This window comes from Choloepus didactylus, chromosome 17 (assembly GCF_015220235.1).
Source record: "Choloepus didactylus isolate mChoDid1 chromosome 17, mChoDid1.pri, whole genome shotgun sequence".
Lineage (NCBI taxonomy): Eukaryota > Metazoa > Chordata > Mammalia > Pilosa > Megalonychidae > Choloepus > Choloepus didactylus.
In genome coordinates, this window is record NC_051323.1 from 7,299,172 (window position 1) to 7,317,529 (window position 18,358).

Below are 18,358 nucleotides of genomic sequence, written 5' to 3' on the forward strand. Positions count from 1 at the left end.
ATGGAGAAAAGAATGGAAAAAAATGAGCAGTACCTTGGGGATTTGAGTGACAGCACATAGCGCCCAAACATATGCATCATGGTTCTTCCAGAAGAAACAGAGAAAAGAGGCTGAAAGAATATTTGAGCAAATAATGGCTGAAAGTTCCAAACTTGTATAAAATAGATAAATATCCATGTCAAAGAAGTAAAATGAACTACAAACAGAATAAATCCTAATAGACCTACTCGGGGGTGCATACTGATCAGCATATCAAATGCCAAAGGTAAAGAGTATCCTGAAAGCAGCAAGAGAAAAGTGATTTAGCACATATAAGGGATATTCAATAAGACTAAGTGCCGATTTCTCATCAGAAACCATGGAGGTGAGAAGGAGGTGGTATGATATATTTAAGGTACTGAAAGAGAAAAACTTCCAGCCAAAAATTCTTTATCCAGCAAAACTTTCTAAAATCAGAGAGAATTTAAAATATTCACAAATAAACAGAAACTGAGAGGCCTGTCAACAAGAGACCTACTCTAGAAGAAATCTTAAAGGGAGATCTGAAGGCTGAAAGGAAAAGACAGGAGAGAAAGGTTTGGAGGAAAGTGTAGAAATAAAGATTATCATTAAATATAACTAAAAGGATAAAAAGAGAGACAAAAATAAGATACAATATATATATAAGCCAAAGGATAAAATTGTTGAAGTAAGTACTGCCTTTACAGTAATAATATTGAAAGTTAAATGGATTAAACTCCAAAATCAGAAGACAAAGATTGGCAGAATGGATAAAAAACAGTATGATCCATCTATATGCTGTCTATGAGAGACTCACCTTAGACACAAGGACACAGAAAAGGTTGAAAGTGAAAGGTTGGAAAAAGATGTTCCATGCAAACAGTAACCAGAAAAGATCTGGGGAACTATACTAATATCGAACAAAATAGACTTTAAATGCAAAACTGTTATGAAACAAAGAAGACCACCACATATTAATAAAAGGGGCAATCCTCCAAGTAGAAATAATAAATCATAAATATTTATGCACCTAACCAGGGTGCCCCAAAATACATGAGGCAAACAGTGAAGGGAGAAATAGATGTCACTACAATGATAGTTGTAGGTTTCAATATGCCACTGTCATCAATAGAAAATCTAAACAGAGGATCAGTAAGGAAACAGAGAACTTGAAATATATGATAAATGAACTAGACCTAAAAGACATATATAGAACACTGCAGGCACAACCAGCAGGATATACATTCTTGTAAAGCGCTCACGGATCATTCTCAAGGTTAGATCACATGTTTGGTCACAAAACAAGTTTCAATAAATTTTAAAAGATTGAGATCATATGTATTTCTCTGACCATAATGGAATGAATCTGGAAATCAGTAACAAGCCGAGACTGGAAAATTCACACATATATGGAAGTTAAACAACACATTTTTAAACAAACAGTGGGTCAAAGAAGAAATTGCAAGGGAAATCAATAAATATCTAGAGATGAATGAAAATGAGAGCACAACACAGGAAAACTTACGGGATGCATAAAGACAGTGCTGAGAGGTAAATTTATAGCCCTAAATGCGTACGTTAAAAAAAGAAGAAAGAACTAAAATTGAAGACCTAACTTCTCACCTGCAGGAACTAGACAAAGAGCAGCAAACTAATCCCAAAGCAAGCAAAAGGAAAGAAATAAAAATTAGAGTAGAAATAAATGAAATTCAGGAAAAAAAAACAATAGAGAGAATCAACAAAACCAAAAGTTAGTTCCTTAAGATCAATAAAATTGACGAACTTCTAGCTAGACTGACAAAAAAAAAAGGAGAGAAGAAGAGAATAAAATCAGAAATGAGAAGGGGTCATTACTACTGACCCCACAGAAATAAAAAGGTTCTAAAAGGATACTATGAACAACTGTGTCCCAACAAATTGGACAACCTAAATGGACAATTTCCTAGAAAACACATGGACAACCTGCACTAACTTTAGAAGAAACAGAAGACCTCAACAGACCAAATACAAGCAAAGAGATCGCATCAGTCATCAAAAACCTCCCAACACAGAGAAGCCCAGGACCAGATGAATTAATACCAGTCCTACTCAAACACTTCCAAAAAATTGAAGAGGAGGGAATGCTACCTAATTCATTCTATGAAGCCAATATCACCCTAGTAACAAAGCCAGATAAAGATACTACAGGAAAAGAAATTTACAGACCAACATTTCCAATGAATATAGCTGGAAAAATTCTCAACAAAATACTTGCAAATATAATTCAACAGCACATTAAAGAATTATACACCATGATCAAGTGGGTTTCATCCCAGGTATGTGAGGGTGGTTTAACTCAAGAAAATTGATCAATGTAATACACCATATTAACACAGCAAAGGGGAAAACCACATGATCCTCTCGTTGACACTGAAAATGCATTAAAAACAACAACAACAACAAAAAAAACAGCCAGCATCCTTTCTTGATTAAAAAAATCAAAAGACAGAAATAGAAGGAAACTTCCTCAACATGATAAAGGACATATATGAAAAACCCACAGTTAGCACTGAACTCGGTGAAAGAATGAAAACTTCCCCTCTAAGATTGAGAACAAGACAAGGATGCCCACTGTCACCACTGTTATTCAACATTATGCCAGAAGTTCCAGCCAGGGCAATTAGGCAAGAAAAAGAAATAATAGGCATTTAAATTGGAAAGGAAGGAGTAAAACTCACTATTTGCAGATGACATGATCCTATATACAGAAAGTCCCCCCAAAAATCTACAACAAAGCTACTAGAGGTAATAAACAAGTTCAGCAAGATAGCAGGATACAAGATCAACACACAAAAATCAATAGTGTTTCTATAAACTAGTAATGAGCAATCTGAAGAGAAAATCAAGAAGAAATTCTATTTTCAATAGCAACTAAAAGAATCAAATATCTAGGAATAAATTTTTTCAAGGATATAAAGGACCTATACACAGGAAACTACAAAACATTGCTAAAAGAAATCAAAGAAGACTTTGGAAGTTCTTTTTCCCTAAATTTAGGAAAAGAAATTTGTTTAGGACTCTTCTTAAATAAATATAAAGACATTCCATTTTCATGAATTGGAAGACTAAATATTGTTAAGATGTCAATGCTACCCAAATCAATTTACAGATTCAATGCAATCACAATCAAAATTCCAACAGTCTTCTTTGCAGAAATGGAAAAGTCAATTATCAAATTTATTTGGAAGGGTAAACGGACCCAAATAGCCAAAAACATCTTGTAAAATAATGAAGTTGGAGGACTCATATTTCCTGACTTTAAAGCATATTACAAAGCTACAAGTGGTCAAAATAGCATGGTACTGACATGAAAGTAGACATATGGACCAATAAAATCAAATTGAGAGTTCAGAAATAGATGGTCACTTCTATAGCCAGTTGATTTTGGACAAGGCTGCAAAGTCCACTCAACCAGGAAAGAATAGTCTCTTCAATAAATGATGCTGGGAGAACCAGATATCCAAATGCAAAAGAATGAACAACAACCCCTTTCTCACACCATTTACAAAAATGAACTCAAAATAGATCAGAGCTAAATATATAAACCAGGACTATAAAACTGGTAGAAGAAAATATAGGGATGTATCTTCTAGATCCTGTGGTAGTCAATGGTTTCTTAGACTTTACACCCAAAGCACAAGCAACAAAAGAAAGAATAGATAAATGAGACCTTGTCAAGATTAAAATCATTTGTGCTTCAAAGGATTTTGTCAATAAAGTGAAAAGACAACCTACTCATTGGGAGAAAATATTTGCAAACCACATATCTGATAATTTAATATGCTGAATATATAAAGAAATCCTACAACTGAACAATAAGACAAACAACCTAATTCAAAAATGGGCAAAAAACCTGAATAAACACTTTTCCAAAAAGGAAATTCAGATGGCTAAAAAGCACATGAAAAGATGCTCATCTTCACTAGCCATCAGGTAAGTACAAATCAAAACCACAAAGAAATATCATTTCACACCTACTAGAATGGCACCTACTGTTAAACAGAAAACTACAAGTGTTGGAAAGGGTGAGGAGATATAGAACACTCATTCATTGCTGGTGGCAATGTAAAATGGTGTAGTGGATGTGGAAGACAGTTTGGCAGCATCCTAAGGACACTAAGTATAGAATTACCATATGATCCAGCAATTTGGCTAGCTACTAGGTATATACCCAGAAGAACTGAAAGTAGCAAACTGAATAGACATTTGTATACCAGTGTTCATAGCAGCATTATTCACAGTTGCCAAAAAATGGAAGCAACCATTGAATGGATAAACAAAATATGATATATACATAAGATGGAATATTATTTAGCTATAAAAAGGAATGAAGTTCTGATGTACGTGACAACAGGGATTAACCTGGAGGACATGATGTTGAGTGAAATAAGCTAGGCATAAAGGACAAATGTTGCATGATCCCACTGTCATAGGCTACCAGGAAATCGACTGGGGTTAGAGAATGGAGAGTTGATGCTTAACTTGCATGGAATTTCTATTTAGGCTGGTGGTAAAGGTTTGGATGTGGATGATGGTGATGTTAGCAGATTATTATGAGTGTAACCAACAGCACTGAACTATATAGATGAAGGTGGTTAAAAGGGGAAATTTTAATATGTATATATTAACAGAATAAAAATTAAAAGATAAAACAAATGACTATAGAACACAGTGAACCCTATAGTAGATGATGGACTATAGTTAATAGTACAAGCATAAGAAGGTTATTTCAAGAATTATAACAAATTTATGATACTAATACAAGGTGGTAATAATAGAGTGGTATGTGGGAAAAATACACCTATGTAAATAATCGATCACAGAACTATTTTAATAATCTTTCAATTGTAACAAAAGTAACTACTATAAAAATAAAATTATTAAAAAAGTGCTATCACCAATTGTAACAAATGTTCCACACCAATGGTGATGCTGGTGGTGAGGTGGTGCATGGGAATCCTGTATTTTGTACATGATTGTTTTGTAAACTCCCAATAAAAAAATACATATTTATTTTTAATATATAAAAAATAAATTGTATGTCTATATAGTAGCATTGAACAATCCAAAAGTGAAATTAAGAGAACTCCGCTTATAATAACATTAAAAATAATAAAATACTAGCAATAAATTTAACAAAAGATGTGCAAAACTTATACTCTGAAAACTGCAAAACATTGTTGAAAGAAATTGAAGAAGAGCTAAATAAATGGAAAGACATCCCATGTTCATGGATTGGAAGATTCACCATCGTTAAGACGGCAATACTCTACAAACTGATCTACAGATTCAAAACAAACCCTATGAAAACCCCAACTGACTTCTTTTCAGAAATTGACAAGCAATCCTAAATTTCATACATTAGATCAAAGCACTCAGAATAGCCAAAACAATCTTGATTTTAAAAAAAAGCTTTTGAATTTCAAAACTTTTTCCAAAGCTACAGAAATCAAGACAGTGTGGTACTGGCATTAGGACAGACATAGAGAATAGAAAGTTCAGAAACAAACCCTCACATTTATGTTCAATTAATTTGTGACAAGGATGCCAAGACAATTCAATGGGGGAAATGACAATCTTTTCAACAAATGTTGCTGTGAAAACTTGATAGTCACATGCAAAAGAATGAAGTTAGATCCCTACTTCACAACATATATAAAAATTAACTAAAAATGCATCAAACATTTAAATGTAAGAGCTAAAAAGTATAAAACTTTAGAAGAAAACATAGGGGTAAATCTTTATGATGTCAGATCTGGCAATGGATTCTTAGATATGACACCAAAAGTATAAGCAACAAAAGAAAAAATAGATAAATGAACTTTATCAAAATTAAAAACTTTTGTGCTTTAAAAGACACCATCAAGAAAGTGAGAAGTCCCCCACAGAATGAGAGAAAAATTTTGCAAATTATATATATCTGATAATGGATTTGTATCTGGGGCTATTACAACTCAATAATAAAGACACCCAATTAAAAATGGACCAAGGATCTGAAGAGACAGTTCTCCAAAGAATATATTAAAATGGCAACAAGCACATGGAAAGATGCTCAACATTATTAGCCATAAGGGAGACGCAAACCAAAATTTTCACTTCACAACCAGTAGGATGGTATAATCAAAAAGTCAGATAACAAATGTTGGCAAAGATCTGGGAGAAACTGGAACTCTCATACACTGTTGGTGGAAATGTAAAGTGGTGCAGTTGCTTTGGAAAGGAGTTTGCCAATTCCTAAAGAGGTTAAGGATAGAGTTACCATATGACCTAGCAATTCCACTCCTAAGTATATACCCAAAAGAAATGAAAATACATATCCATCCAAAAACTCGTATGTGACTATTTCACGGCAGCATTATTTATAACAGCCAAAAGTGGAAACAACCCAGATATCCATCAGTGAATGAAAGAAAAATGAAATATGATATAACCATACAATAAAAAGGAATGAAGTATGAGTACATGCTACAACATGGATGAACCTTGAAAACATCATGGTAAGTGAAAGAATCCAGTTACAGATAAGTGAAAGAATCCAGTTACAAAGGACCATATATTGTATGATCCATTTAAAGAAATGTCTATCTGAAATCTATAGAGACAGAAAGTAGATTAACAGTTGTCTAGGGCTATGGATTCTGGGAGGAAAGAGGAGTGACTGCTATTGGGTAACAGGGGTTCGTTCTTTTTTTTTTTTTGGAGTAATGGAAATCTTGAAAACTGTATCATCTGTATTTTTAAAAGGTTGACTTGTATACTTTAAATAGCTGGATTGTATGGTAGGTGAATTACATCTCAATATAGTCATTATTTTTAAAAGTAGGCATAGGTGCCAACAGTGTTGGACATTAAAAATTCATGAAAAGAAAACTTTATAAGGACAACACCAAATTTTTCCCATCAACCTAGTCCAGGGAAGTTAGTTACCCTAGTTTAACTAATTGTAAACATAAGGCTAAGGGTAAGAAAGGTCTTGTATATGGGTAATTTTAGCATCTAATTAGATATTAAAACCACAACAATGGGTCATAATTCAGGACAATCTTTTCCTCTTGGGTCATGATAAACAAAAACGGCCAGAAATGGGCCCTCAAGAAGTTTTGAATTAAACTGTAAACCACTGTACATTCTGACTGAGAGCTTCTGAGGACCATCAAACATGTCTGAGTATGAAGAAGTTCTAGCAATTTTTTTAGCAGGGCTAGATATATAAAGTAACACCTACCTGGATGGCTTAGTCTTTCAATAATAAACAAACAAAACCCCATCCATTTTTAAGAGGAATCCCTGATGCCAGTTTTCTCTGAGGGAAAAAAATAAATCAACCAACCTTAGCCACTGATCTGGAGCCCCAAGTACGTTTCTTTGAAAGACTGAAAAGTGGCAGGGTCAGAGCCTCTGGCAGTCCCATTGCAGCCTGTCACTTGTGTTTTTAATTTGGCATCCCCCCTACTATTTGCTGCAATTATGCTATGAGTACAGTTCTCTGTGTTTCTCACTGATTCCTCTCTCCAGTGCCTGCGTTTGGAACAAGCTACATCACTGGGGATCCGGGCAGTGGCGTGAACTTAGATTTACAGGGTTCAAGACTGCTGGTGTCCGTTGTAAAATGTTAGGTACTACCAGGCAAGCACAGACATGGTTGGCTGGGTTGGGTTAGTCCCTGTTTCATTCAAGTGTGCCAGGTCTAAGGCATTTTGTTAGGAGTTAAGAGGAAGGATGAAGACATTAAAAAAAACAAAAACAAAAACAAAAAACACAGCTTTGAACCTTCAACTCTTAAAATATCCTAGAGAAAATAAGAAAAAAATTAAAAAAACAAAAGAGTTCAGAGCAAATCTATATAATACCTACCAAAAGAGTAGTTCAGGACTTTTGTTTCTGGCTATGGCAGAGCAACTGGCACTAGAGTAGCCCTCTCCTGTGAATAACCATAAATCAGGACAAAGTACATGAACAGGTAACTCAGGACTGACCTCTTGGCTTTTGGCCTAGAGGCAGTTTCTGGACTGTGGTAGAGAGAAGTGGAACCCAAATAAAGACATCAGCCTGAGGAGCTGAAGAGACAGAGGCTGGAGGTCAGGGCCACTGAATATGGAATTTTCAGGGAAGGCATGTATTAGGGAGTCTGGAGTTGTGCAATGAAGCAGCTCCAGAAATCTGCACGTGTTGCTGGTTGAATACGCAGCTGCACGTGTGCAGGCAGAGACTCCACCATCTGTGAGCTGAAACACTACTGGTACTCGCACAGAGCTAGGAAACATTGGTGGTTACAACCAGTCAGAGTGCAGAGGCGTCACTGAACACCACAGACATTCAGTAAAGCATTTGCTAGCTTAAAAGGATGAGAAACTTTCTAGTCTGCTACGGACTAAATTTAAGGGAAGATGTTATCAGGGCCAAAGCATCACCACTATAAATGGTAGAGTAAGGAAATGACAGCTCTCAGCATTTAAAATAAAGAGAACAAGCCTTGAGAATTGATAGAGGTAATTTAAAAGGCAAATCTAAGGGAGAACTTTATATACTGAGTAACAAATGTATGAAATAAATGCATAATGTTCAAGACATAGTAAAAAAATGAAAGGTGGTTAAATGGTGGTAAAATAGCTTCAAATGACCAATGGATCCTTAATGAAATTAGAGGTCTGGCATGAGCTTGATGCCAAGAAGGACTGGCATATTTTTCCACAACTCAGAATGCTTGATGGGATAGATAACCTGAGATAGGACATCACATATATATATTTGTTTTGCACTAATATTTTATCTATGGTAGCCATATTCCTTCAGTGTTCCTTTATTGCATGACTGACATGTTGATGACGGTCCTTGAGATTACATTAGCAAACTGAAGGATATGACGAGTACAAAGCAAGCCTGAGTCTTCTGACCTTTAGGGAAGTGATTCAGTGTCACAGAAGTAGACAAGTGAGGACCCAGTACTCTGACAATAAGAGTAAAAGGATGATTCCAGTTCATTTTCAGAGGCCAAGTAGAAAACTTCTAAAGCAAGTTGAAATTCAATGGGTAGAAATTTTAAATATGGCTACGCACCCTTTCACAGTTCTTGCTCCATGACCACCCCATATTCCAAAATAGCTATAAAAATTCTTCCTACTAAAAATGAGAATGTTCCCATATTGATTGTGGTCGTAAATCCACAATTATGTGATTATACCAAGAGCCATTGATTGTACACTTAGGATGGATTGTGTGGAGTGTGAATAAAACTGTTCAAATAAAATTTTTTAAAATGCACATTTGCTGAGTTTGGGCAAACGCATTCATCTGTGTGACTCAAACTCTTACCAAGATATAAAACTTTATTATCTCCCAGAACGTTCCTTTTCACCTCTTCCTAGTCACCCTCAACTCCACCCATTACTCTGATTTTTTTTTTTTTTACTATAGGTTAGTGTTGTCCATTCTAGAACTTCATAAAAATGGAGTTATACAGTCACTTTTGTGTAAGGCTTTTCTCACTCGGCATGGTGTTTCTGAGATTCACCTATGTTGTTCTGCGTATCAGTGGTTCATTCCTTTTTATTGCTAAGTAGCATCCCAATATACGGATGCAGACAGTTCACTTATACATTCTCCTACTGATGGACACCTAGACTAGCTATACGTTTTGGCTGTCATTAACAAAACTGCAGTGAGATTTCTCATAAAAAAAATTCTCCCTACTGCCTGGATCCCTGGAAGGAACACATGATATAGTGGGAAGTTCTGGCCATGGAGACAAGCCCCAAATTATCCAGACCATCAAGTCCAGAGCGTCTCACTGATGAGGGAAGGTAAAGGGGCGGGTCTCCAGCCTACTTTGCTCCAAAGGATATACACTTCTCCCGATGAACAACCAAGAGGACCTTGAGTCCAAAACTCTGGGGATGTTTCCAACCAAAGGTGCCCTGTTCAACAACCTTCTTGTCCCTTTGACGAGAAGAATCTTGCAACCCCAGTTACAGGGCAGCTAGAAACACCACTAGACCACCAGGTGCCTAAATGAGCAAACAGGATGAAAATCGTGAATTCCCTTTAAAAAGACGAACTATTTCAAGGATAGTCTATATCAACACCTGCAAAAGATTCATACAGTCTTTTTCTTTAAGTAATTCTTTTAAAGTATGATTAATAAATACATACAGTGTTAACGATGAACAAATTTTTTTGTAGAGATTTTCGACAGCCAGTGATTTTCTTGGAGCGGACATTCTTCCTCCATATGTTAAAAGCCTTCCATTTCCGGAAAAGGGAAAATATGGGGATCTTAGTGAGTTCTCTGTGATACAGATATTCTTTTTCCCATCGATCAAGTTCGATAAATTCAGTCTCTTCATTAAAAGTGTGTGTTACCGCCTTTTGGCTAATGGTGTAGTAGTCCGTTTTATTGATGTTTTCATAACTCACAATTCTAAAAGAAATTGGGACAAATGAATGAAGTATTCAATACAAAATTAAGCAAATGCATTACTTTTTTGTTTTAATGAGATAAAACATTTCTGGAAAACAAGTATTTAAAATTCTAAAAATTCTAACAAACTACTTTGAGATTGAATAAATTACTCGAGAAAGGGAGGGCTGCTTTAAAATGTTTGGGTTTATTATAGCTCTTAAAGATTTCACAACCTTGGCACATACTTGTAATTTCAGTTACTTGAATTTTACAATAAAACAAATTGATTACAGACTTTTTCAATATAATAACCTATATGAAAGCTACCTGGAAATACGTGTTCATTTATTAATAATTTTTTAGAAATGATTCAATATTACTAGTGTAGAAGAGTTTTACACTATGCAGTATTGATCGAATTAGAGAACTGACAGAATTACAAGAGATAAAATTACAAGATCAAATAGAGAAAATGTGAACTAGATGAGACTTAAAATTAAGACCTAGATTAAGCTAAAATATATGTCCAATTTATCACATATAAAATAATTATTATTGAGAAATTGCTTAGCTCAAGATACCCTGCTTTCAACAGCTAGCAGGGGCATTCTTCGACCATAATAAAAATAAATAGATGAAAAAAAGAAGAAAAGCAAGAATGAGTTAAAAACAGGAGTAGGGATAGGACAAGGAAATGAAACAAAGAATAGAAAGAGCTGATTCTTTAAAATATCTTATTAAAATAAGAGCTTGCCTACAGTCTCAAAGATATTTTCTGTAATTTTAGCTGTAATACTGAAATACTGGGCACAATTTAAATATGCAACAGTAGAGCAAGTATGAAATGTATTATGATATAGCATCTTGGTAAAATATATTTAGGAATTTAAAATAAAATTTCTGAAAATCCTACGGGAGCTTAGAATGAGATAAAGTTCAAAATTAAAACACCAATGTGTTTCTATGTTACAATTTTTCAAAAATTACACGTATTAGACAAAGACTAGACAAGAAACACTGAAAATTCCCTCCAGTGCAAACCAGCTGTGTTTCCATGTCCATATTCTCTCCCAGTCCTTGGCTGTATATTCTGAACCGCGGGTCCGTGGCTTTTTGTTTGTTTTCTTATTTTTTTTTTTCTTATTTTTTTTTTTTCTTTTTCTATGGCTTTTTAAAATAGCCTTCCAGGTCATCTGTGAAATCCCAGAAACTGTCGTGTGGAAAAAATTTATGTACATATTTATATAATCAGTTTTTAAGGGATTGAAAGAAAATTCTCATATACTTTGGGTATGTTAACCAAAAAGCTAGGAACCATTGGCGTAAATCATTTTTTATTTTAACTTTCTATTTTTGTTTTATTAAAACTGAATAAGAAAAATGTTTTTAATTAGGGCATACAGAACCAGAATTAAAGTGAACCAAAACCGAGAGCTGCTCAGGGGAGCACAGGTGAGAAACACAGAAAACCTTCAACCTGTTTGGCTTTTACCTGATCCCACTGACTGTGTTCACATCAGAAATGTCTGGAAAAACATGCCAGCATGACACGTTGCTGGTGAGGTGTATGGAAAACATTTTCAATGTGTTTTCCTTTTTCAATTGTCAACAGCTGAAGATACAATTAGGATTTATTAGGCTATTCTTGAGGTAATTGTCTCCAAAACACAAAGCCTCAAGTTGCCCCAGGCACTGCAATCAGCTTCAGAAGTTTTACTAACAACAGTCATCAAAGCAAACTGGACTCAAGAACACACATTTGCCGGTGGCCTAGGTGCACATCTGGTTCCCTTTCTCTACCTACCGCTACCTGCTCCTGCAGGTGGGGCAGGGTCCATGATGTTGAATTTTAACTTGTTGGTTCTCAGTGCCAAGATCCTCCTCCTCAAGCCTCTAAGCCGGTTCCTTCTCTCCACGATTCTACTCTTCATGGCGCAAGTGAAGGCCAAAGAGTCTTTCTCAAAGCGTGGATAACCAGCTGGAGAAGCATCTGAGGAGCTTATTAAGAATCTAGATCCCGGGACCAACAAAGAATCAGAATCCCTATGGATGGGACCTGAAACCAGTTTAACAAGCTCCAGTGATTCTGATACATACTATTTGTGAACCACTGAACTTCATTTGACAAAAAACAAACCAGCAAACAAAATAACAACAAAAAAACAAATAAACAAACAAAAAACCGGGCCAGACAAGGTGAGCTCTCTCTTCTACCTTTGCTTGAAAATCAACGTGCTGTGTAATTCCCTCTGCGTGTCTCTCTCAAGCCCCCCTCCAATCTGAGATTGAAAGATTTCACCTCACTTTCTTCTAACTCTCCTAGGCTCTTGGCCACTTTCCCTTTGCATCTAAAACTGTGCAGAATCCCTTTAGCTTGCAGAAAACTTTTTCTTGACCCTGCTGCCCATTGAACTTAAAATTCCTTGTCTTCTTCCTTCTCTTTAACTTCCTGAACAATGGTGTATACCACCAGTTGGCCATTCCTTCTCGAAATTTCTCCAAACCGGCTTTGTTCCCCACCACCCTAATTGAATTACTCTCTTCAAAGATCCACAGGGACTTCCTACAAGCCCAGTCTACTTGGTAGGTCGCAGGGGCAGCACACTCAAGAAAAGCCTTGCAAAAATGAAAAGGCACTATATACAGTTCTCAACAATCCTATTCTCCTTGGAATTTCCAGCCCATTGCTGTGGGGTTCCTCCCCAAAGCCACTCCCTGGACTTCTGCGCTTCGCTCTGCCTGCTGGTCTCAGAGCACCCATCCATTTCAGGAGTTGAACCACCACTTCTATGCTGGTGACTGCCCCTTAGGCATTTCTTGGCATTTGGGATTCAGCCTCCAGCTTCAGCTGCTTCCTGGAGAGCTGTTTGGGATGTTTGTTCCCCCAAGGCCTTTCCTTGAGGAAATAATCAGAAAAATTAGGCTTTCTTTAAGACCTAAAAAAGAGAACTTTATTTATTCAAGGGCTGGGCTATAAAATTCCTACTTTGCTGATAAAGATGACTTTATGTCCCAGTTTACTAAACAAAGATGCAAGGTTACTTAGGCTGAGCTGAAGGCCTTGAATAAAAGTACAATTAACTACACTCTACTGTCTAATAATTGGCAAAATTAGCTATAGTGTTTTCTTGTTGTTCAATACAGAATCAAGGGGTTCCTTGTCAAATTATTTTACCATAGAACCTGTCTCTGTCCATTTGAAATGAAACTTTGACTCCAAGCTCCAAGGTTTTCTTTCATTTCTAAAAGCATGTAGTCTCATTTAGAAACCTGCACGGAGTGAACTTCATGGTGCCTGGTGCAGATCATAAGTTGTCTTCGTTATTGTCCATTTCAGATGTCTCAAAGTGAACCTACAGAGGCTCTAAAAAAATTCTTTCTCCTTCTGGAATCAATTCCTTGCCGTTCTAAAACAACAAAGCCTTATTACGATTGGGTATTTAAAACAGCAGCTGTGTCTGTTGTAACACCCCCACAGGGACTCAAAATGCCTCTGTTCAGCTCTAAACCAGTCCACCAGACACATATTGCAGAAACATGATTTGTCTCATGAGACCCTTCTGCTCAAGAACTGTGAAGAGCCTCTGACTGCTCTCATATCATTAAATCCATATTATTCTGCCAGATGTTTGTGGCACTCTCCTTTCCGTATTAGTTCCTTGCCCCGTTTTGCCAGGCTGGCTTCTTCAACGTGCTCACCCTGTTTCCCTGTCCCATTCCCTTCAGGGTTCTGATTCTACAAACATGAGAGTCATACCTGACCTGCCTCAAGACAGTGGGCTGATTTAGATGATCTCTGGCCATATACAATTCTATGTTCTCTAATTGTTTTCATTATTATCTAGATTTAATTGTTATGATTTGATCATATTTATCGCATGAAGGGGAGGAAGCAAGTACTTGGAAAGAATTAGCCGTTTCCTGAGTTCTGCATTTGTAAACATCATTCTATTTGATGGTGGTCAATATCATGATTCAGTGTGAGTCTAGATCTAAATTGGAGAAGAGAAATGCTTGATTTGCTTCTGGTTTGATTAGGCAAAGACAGTAAGATATCTGATCAGGAACTCTTTTTATACCCAAAATATTAAACAAAAGGGTAACTAAGAGTGTACTACACCAATGCTAAGGGTCAATAATATTGGGGGATAAGGGGAATGGGGTGCTTAGGTGTTTGTTTTTTTGAGTAATAAAAATGTTCCAAAATTGATTGTGATGATGTATGCACAATTATGTGATGACACTGTGAGCCACTGACTGTACACTTTGGATGGACTGTGTAATATGTGAATATATCTCAATAAAATTGCTTAAAAATAAAAAAAATAAAAAGGAAAGGTTGCCTCGACAGTTAACTAGGAGCCTCATCAGCACCAGTGAAGAGGGCTGAGACAGCAAGGGGTCAGGAGAAACACCAGACCCTGTTGGAGGCCAGAGAACAGACCATGAGTTCACCAGCCATAAACTTCAGCCTTTGTGGCGATGTCCAGGCAAAAAACGATATTGCCACAGAGAACAGAAAAGCCAGAGGGCAGTAAAAGGGGCTGCATGAGGGGAGCCAGGCTTCCTCCAACTTGCTGTGGCAAAGTGGCATCAGCCCCTATTTCACATATTTAGAGAACCTCTTGGGGAAGAGTAGAGTGGAGACAGATTGAAAAGAGGAGCATTAGCCAGAGACGAGCTGCCCAAAAGCTATTATCTGAACTGGAGAGGAATGACATACCAGTCATCAGAAATCACCCTTCTTTCTAGCTTCCCAATAGGAGGGCGCTTTTGAGGGACAGTAAATCAGATGTAAAAGATTCAAATTGTATTTTCTTTGAGTAATAATGAGAATATTATGAGATTATCATAACCCTGGAGAAAAAAGAGGGGTAACTGAGAGGAAACATTTGAGTTTCTTCAATAAGAGAATGTTCTAGGGTCTGGGTTCTCAATGTACGGCTGCTGGACCAGCAGCACCAGCATTAGCTGAGAGTTGCAAATCCCAGGCCCCACCTCAGACCTACTGAATCAGAAACCCTAGGGATGAGGCCTAGAAATCTGGGTATTGAAACATATTCTCAGGGCTTGCCTGAGAGCCGCTATTCTAGGTCCATGTGCTCAACCCTGGCTGGAGAGTTTTAAAGAAATGATTTTGCTCAGACTCCACGACAGAGCAATTAAATAAATCCCTGGGAGTGGCCTGGGTGGTTCTAATTGATGGCCAAGGCTGAGAACCACTGCTCTAAGTTCTTCACATTTTTGTATGAAATGAAATCATCACGCACTAAATCATTACAGCTCCACAGCACTGCCAGGTTGTGTGTGTGTGTATGTGTGTGTGTACATCCATGCACTAATGCTCATGCTCCACTGAATGAAGAAAGGGTACTTTGTTAGCTTCCTGGTGCTGCTGTAACCAACGCCTCCAAACTTGGTGGCATAAAACAACAGAACTTTATTATCTCACCGTCTGGAAGCAAGAAGTCTGAGATCAAGGTGTGGCAGGCCGTGCTCTCTCCAAAGGCTCTAGGGAAGGACCCTGCCTGGCTCTTCTGGCCTCTGGTGGGGGCCAGTAGTCCTTGGACCTCCCTGGCTTTAGGCTTCATAACTTCAGCCTCTGCCTCTGTCTCCACATGGCCTTCATGTGTCTAGCTCTGCATCTCTTCTCCTTTTCTCTTAAGGACCCCTGCCATACTGGATGAGGGCCCTCCCTACTCCAGTGTGACCTCCTCTTAACTTGGTTACAGATGCAAAGACCCTATTGCCATGTTCACAGGTACCAGGGTTAGGACTTCAACATATCTTTTGGGGGAGGACACAATTCAACCCATTACAGGTAGATAGAGACTGTGGAACTGAGGACTTTTAACATCTTGATTCCAAGTGAAAATCCAAAGTGTGTCCCCATGCTGACTCAAATTAGGCTCTCAGATTTAAATCCCTTCATGGAACAGCCCAAGAAAACTGCTGTCACGTTTGCCAGCCTGGTGGGGTTTCTGATAATGTGGTTTCATTATACTTCATTATAAAGTTTTATATAATTATTCATTCACATGGAAATCAGATGGAAACACACAGAACCTGGAATGCTGCCATTTGAGAAAGTTCCAAGCTGGCATCCACCTGTTTTTCTTGTTCTCGGCCACTGAACAGATCATCTACTAGGATAGAATAGCTTTAGTAGCTTGGAATTTTGAAAACTCTCTAAAGAAATAGTTTTAACATAATAGGCTTAAAAATCACCTGAGAATCAACTTAATTTCTTAGGAAGTCATCTGGCTTGAGAGCCTAGAGTAGATGCTTTTCTGGTTCTAATACCCCCAAGTCATGTGACCACGTTTCACAGAATCCTCATTTCAGCAGATATCCCACAGAAAGGGTTCTTTGGTCCTTAAGGACAGAAATGTGGTTTAGCATTATTTAACCCAAGGTTTCTCAGTCTTGGCACTATTGACATTTGGGGCCAGATAATTCTTTGTTGTGGAGAACTGCCCTGGGTACATTGTGAGATGTTTAGCAGCATCCTGGCCTCTTTCCACTTGATACTAGTAGCATCATCCTCTCCAGTTAGACACCCAAAAATGTCTCCTGATATTGCCAAAATTGCCCTGGTTGAGAACCACTGATTTAATTGAATGTTTCCAAATTAACATGATCACTTTTTACCATTCACCTATTAATATCACTTAGGTCTAATGTTCCTAGAAATATGCTCTGAGAAACACTGAGGTAAGGAAGAGATACATCCATGGCTTTCTATGGCCCTAAAGATGCTCAGGTTTGGGGGAAGGCTCTGTTATATCGTCCAACTAATTCACTGAATTCTAATAGCTCTAAAGTTGGCGTTGCACAGAGGATGAAATCACAGAATTGAAAGATGGAAGTATCTCAACCATTATTCCAAATTTCCTATCTGCAAACCACAAAACCAATCAAAAAGCAAAGTCCTTAATATATGTGCACCTTAATTTCCTCTTCTTTAAACTAGAGATAAAGCCTTTCTAGTGGGCTTTTGTAAGAATGAAATAAGATCAATGAACAGAAAGCACTCAGGCCTGGCACACATAGTGTGTTACACAAATGGCAGGAGCAGTTGTCATTGTGACGGACAGTGTATCAGGCCTTGTGCATGAAAGCTTAGGTCCTAAAGTCCCAGCCCCATGTCTCGCTGCCTGTGTGAACTTGGTCAAGTTACTCCATTCCACTTCTCAGTCTCACCATTTGTAAAATGTAGATATCACAACCACCTACCTATAATGAAATAATTTAGAACCATCTGGGCACACAGAAAGAGATGGTGTTGGCAATAGGGGGATACAGAACTCACACCCTGGTAATATAAAGACTTGGTACCCTGCTGTGGCCTTACAGAAGCACATAATTGATTATCTATGTGAGGAATAAGTTTATATTTCAATCTAAAAAAAAAAGAGCAAAATGTGTATAATCAAAATAATAATGAGACTAGCAATAAAGACACAGGTTGAAAAAAAATCTATCATCTCTTAGGGAGGGAAGTATCTGACACCAATAGTGGCTCTTTTCACATCAACATGAAAAAGAAATACCTCAAGTTACAGAACAGATATATTAATGAAAATGAGAATGACAGCAAATCATATATACCGTTGGTATTAAAATGTGTCTTCTTAGAGTCACTTAAATTTTCAAACTGTCGAGACTCAGAGCCAGTACTTGGCACCCATCCACCCGGAAGGCCACAGGACAGGACCACCCCTCATCGGAAGAGTAACGGTGGGCTTTCCTTTTGGGTGGGAATCCTTGCAGGACTCTTAATGGTTGTCCAGGAGCTGTCCTCTCCCCAGGGGATACCTCGGATGCACGGCAGTAAGATCCTCATCAGGCAGATGTGGAAACCGCCCTGGCTTAAAAACCTCCTTTCCCACAGGGGTATTTCTTGCAGTAACTCCATAA

General features: G+C 37.5%; 1 protein-coding gene across 5 annotated transcripts in view; it reads right to left on the bottom strand.

The window, feature by feature from the left end:
- The window catches only part of DNAH6 (dynein axonemal heavy chain 6), a 342,016-nt gene that overhangs the window by 262,199 nt on the left and 61,459 nt on the right, over positions 1 to 18,358 (bottom strand). For all 5 annotated transcript variants that reach the window (XR_005212367.1, XM_037806992.1, XM_037806993.1 and 2 more), the window contains one exon: positions 10,189 to 10,456. Coding sequence is in view for 4 of the 5 variants with exons in the window: in XM_037806992.1 (XP_037662920.1) it covers positions 10,189 to 10,456 (268 nt within the window). In the remaining variant the exon portion in view is untranslated. The remainder of the gene's footprint in view (positions 1 to 10,188; positions 10,457 to 18,358) is intronic.